At 56.6% G+C, this 2,562-nt stretch overlaps 1 protein-coding gene across 1 annotated transcript in view; it reads left to right on the top strand.

Annotated features, from left to right (window-relative positions):
* Positions 1 to 2,562, top strand: part of IL21R (interleukin 21 receptor) — a 32,932-nt gene that overhangs the window by 27,237 nt on the left and 3,133 nt on the right. The window contains exons 6-8 of the mRNA XM_039885564.1: positions 927 to 1,104; positions 1,540 to 1,639; positions 1,852 to 1,991. Of these exons, the coding sequence (XP_039741498.1) occupies positions 927 to 1,104; positions 1,540 to 1,639; positions 1,852 to 1,991 (418 nt within the window). The remainder of the gene's footprint in view (positions 1 to 926; positions 1,105 to 1,539; positions 1,640 to 1,851; positions 1,992 to 2,562) is intronic.

Below are 2,562 nucleotides of genomic sequence, written 5' to 3'. Positions count from 1 at the left end.
GGGAGGGGGCGGGGCAGTACAGAGCATCCAGGTGGGGAGGGGGAGTGTCCTAGAGACAGATGAGCTTGTAAGTCACAGCTGAGAGTGGAAACCAAGGTCACACCAAGGACGGAAGCTCCCCTTACACTCTGCCTTGGTGCTCCCCTCCTCTCATTTCTCCCTGGGGAAGAAGACCCTTTGGAATTCGTTTCTTCCTGTCGTGACCCCCCCGTTAGCACGCCACTGAGGAAGGGATTGGCACGTCTCCAGGTTCCACCTCGAGTCTAGTAGTGACAGTAAAAGTTGCATCTGGACCCTCCCCACTCTGCTGAGGATGGTCGTAGTTGGAGAGTTCCAGATGTATCGATAACCGATACATCAAGTGCGGGGGCTGCAGAGGCATCCTTGGTTTCGAGTGTTGGAAAGTTCTGGAACTGCCCGCTATTTAGAGCGGTCTCAGCTGAAGAGTTCTAGAATTATCCATCCTTTAGAATGGTCCCAGTCGAAGATTTTCATTAACGCCATTGTTTAGAAGGCTTTCAGAGGCATCCATTGCCTGTAGTTGAAGACTTTTTGAAATGCCCACTATTGGAAAATTCCCAAAGCGCCTGCTGTCTGGAATGCTGCCAGTTCAAGATTCCCAGGAGTGGCCATGACTGCTCCAGGGACCTTCCTGGTCCCAGAGCAGCGAGGGTCCCCTCCTGTTGGGTCTGAGAGAAATGAAACAAAGCTTTGTATCACAAGCAAGACCAAGACAGTGCCCATGGCTCTGTGCCACTCACGCGGGAGTGGCCAGACCGCAGGCCAGGGCCAGACTCTTGTGGAGGGGGTGGGGCATTGGAGGAGACACTCGGCGCCTTTCATGGAGGCTGGTAAAGGGGGTTCTGCTGGAGGCAGGAGCCGACCTGGTTGGCCCTGACCCCGTGCATCTTCTCCTGTGCGCACAGAGTCCAGGGAGAAAGCTGATCTCGGTGGATTCAAGAAGCGTCTCCCTCCTTCCCTTGGAGTTTTGTAAAGGCTCCAGCTACGAGCTGCAGATGCGGGCAGGGCCCCAGCCCGGCTCCTCCTACCAGGGGGCCTGGAGTGACTGGAGTGATTCGGTCATCTTTCACACCCAGCCAGAAGGTAGGCGTGGAGCTGGGGTGGACACCCCACTCTGTGTGACAAATATTGTCCTGAGCCCTGAGATTTCTGGCATGGTCAGAAGGCAGTCCCTCAATCGTGTGTCCCCAGTTGTAGCCACTTGACATTTCTGGAGCCTCTGCTTGCCAGGACCTGTGTCGGGTGCCAGGTGCTTCTCCTGCCAGGGTGTGCCACCCTCCTGACAGCTCTGTGAAGTAGGAGTCATTATCCTCACTTTGCAGATGAGAAAACTGAGGCTTAGAGAGGAAGTCACTTGCCTGGGGTCGGGGTGGGAGCAGGATTTGAACCCAGATCCATTTCACTTCAAGGGACCGGCAGCTTCCCTCCTCCTTCCACTGCACCCTATCGCCAACCACACCCACCCCATGCTGAACCAGAGGTAGGTTCAGTTTGACCCAGTATTTGCTTCGTCCCCAGAGACGAAGGGAGGCTGGCACACTGACCTGCTGTATCTCCTACTGGTCTTCATCCTCCCTGTCCTTGTCTACTTAGGCCTGAAGATCCGCCTGCCTTGGAGGTGAGGCCAGGGACTTGGGAGTGGGGAGGGGGTCGGCCTGGGCCACAGCCCCTCTCCTCTATGGCACACCCAGGGCTGGGGACACACCTATCATCACAACAGTGACGATGACAGTGGTGGTGATAATGACCAGCTCCTGCTTCCTTTGTGCTGGGCACTGTGTGGAGGGCTTGGCGTAAGGCTCACAGCAGCCCTGTGAGCTTGATGCACAGAAATTACCTCCGTTTGACAAGTGGGGAAAGTGAGGCACAGAGCCGTCAAGGAACTCGCCCAGAGTCAAATGGCTGGGAAATGAAGGGAGTGGACTTTGAGCCCTGTGCTCTCAACACAGCCTTGGCTGTGGCCATGTCCGGTGAATTTTAAGCTTTGAGTCCTGAGCACAAGGGACCGCCAGGTGGGGTGATAACCCACCCCCCAACCCCTCTGCTTCAACCAAAAGTCGCACTTTTATCTGTATTGTATTGAGCTCTGCGGAGCATGGCCATGGAGAGAAAGGGTGCTCCTGATTAAAAGTACAATGTAGGCTCCCCTGGCCTCCACAGTGCTGCTGGCTGCTGTGTGATTACAACTGCCACGTGCTGAGCCTTGGCCAAGCGGCAGGCTCATCCTCTTCATCCTCATCCAGAGAAGGAGGCAGGGAAGCTTGAGGGGCGAGATAATGATGGGGACCCCACGGCTAACATGGAGCCCTCCAGCCCTGGGCACTGGGTGCACTCGCCAAACCCTTCCATGCCCTGGGGAAGTGGCTCTGTGCCCCTCTGGTCCTGGAGGAGGAAGTTGAGGCTCAGGATGGCGTGTGCCTGGCACAGGACAGGCCACCCAGCCCTTAAACCCTACGTACCTCCAGGAGCCTGAGGGGAGACTTGCTGCCCCAAGGTGACAGCTGTGGATGCAGAGGCCAAGGGCAGGTGGCTGCAGGGTGG

Source organism: Pteropus medius, unplaced genomic scaffold (assembly GCF_902729225.1).
Source record: "Pteropus medius unplaced genomic scaffold, Ma_sr-lr_union100, whole genome shotgun sequence".
Classification (NCBI taxonomy): domain Eukaryota; kingdom Metazoa; phylum Chordata; class Mammalia; order Chiroptera; family Pteropodidae; genus Pteropus; species Pteropus medius.
The sequence above is the reverse complement of the archived record's forward strand: the minus strand, read 5'-3'. Positions and strand labels throughout refer to the sequence as shown.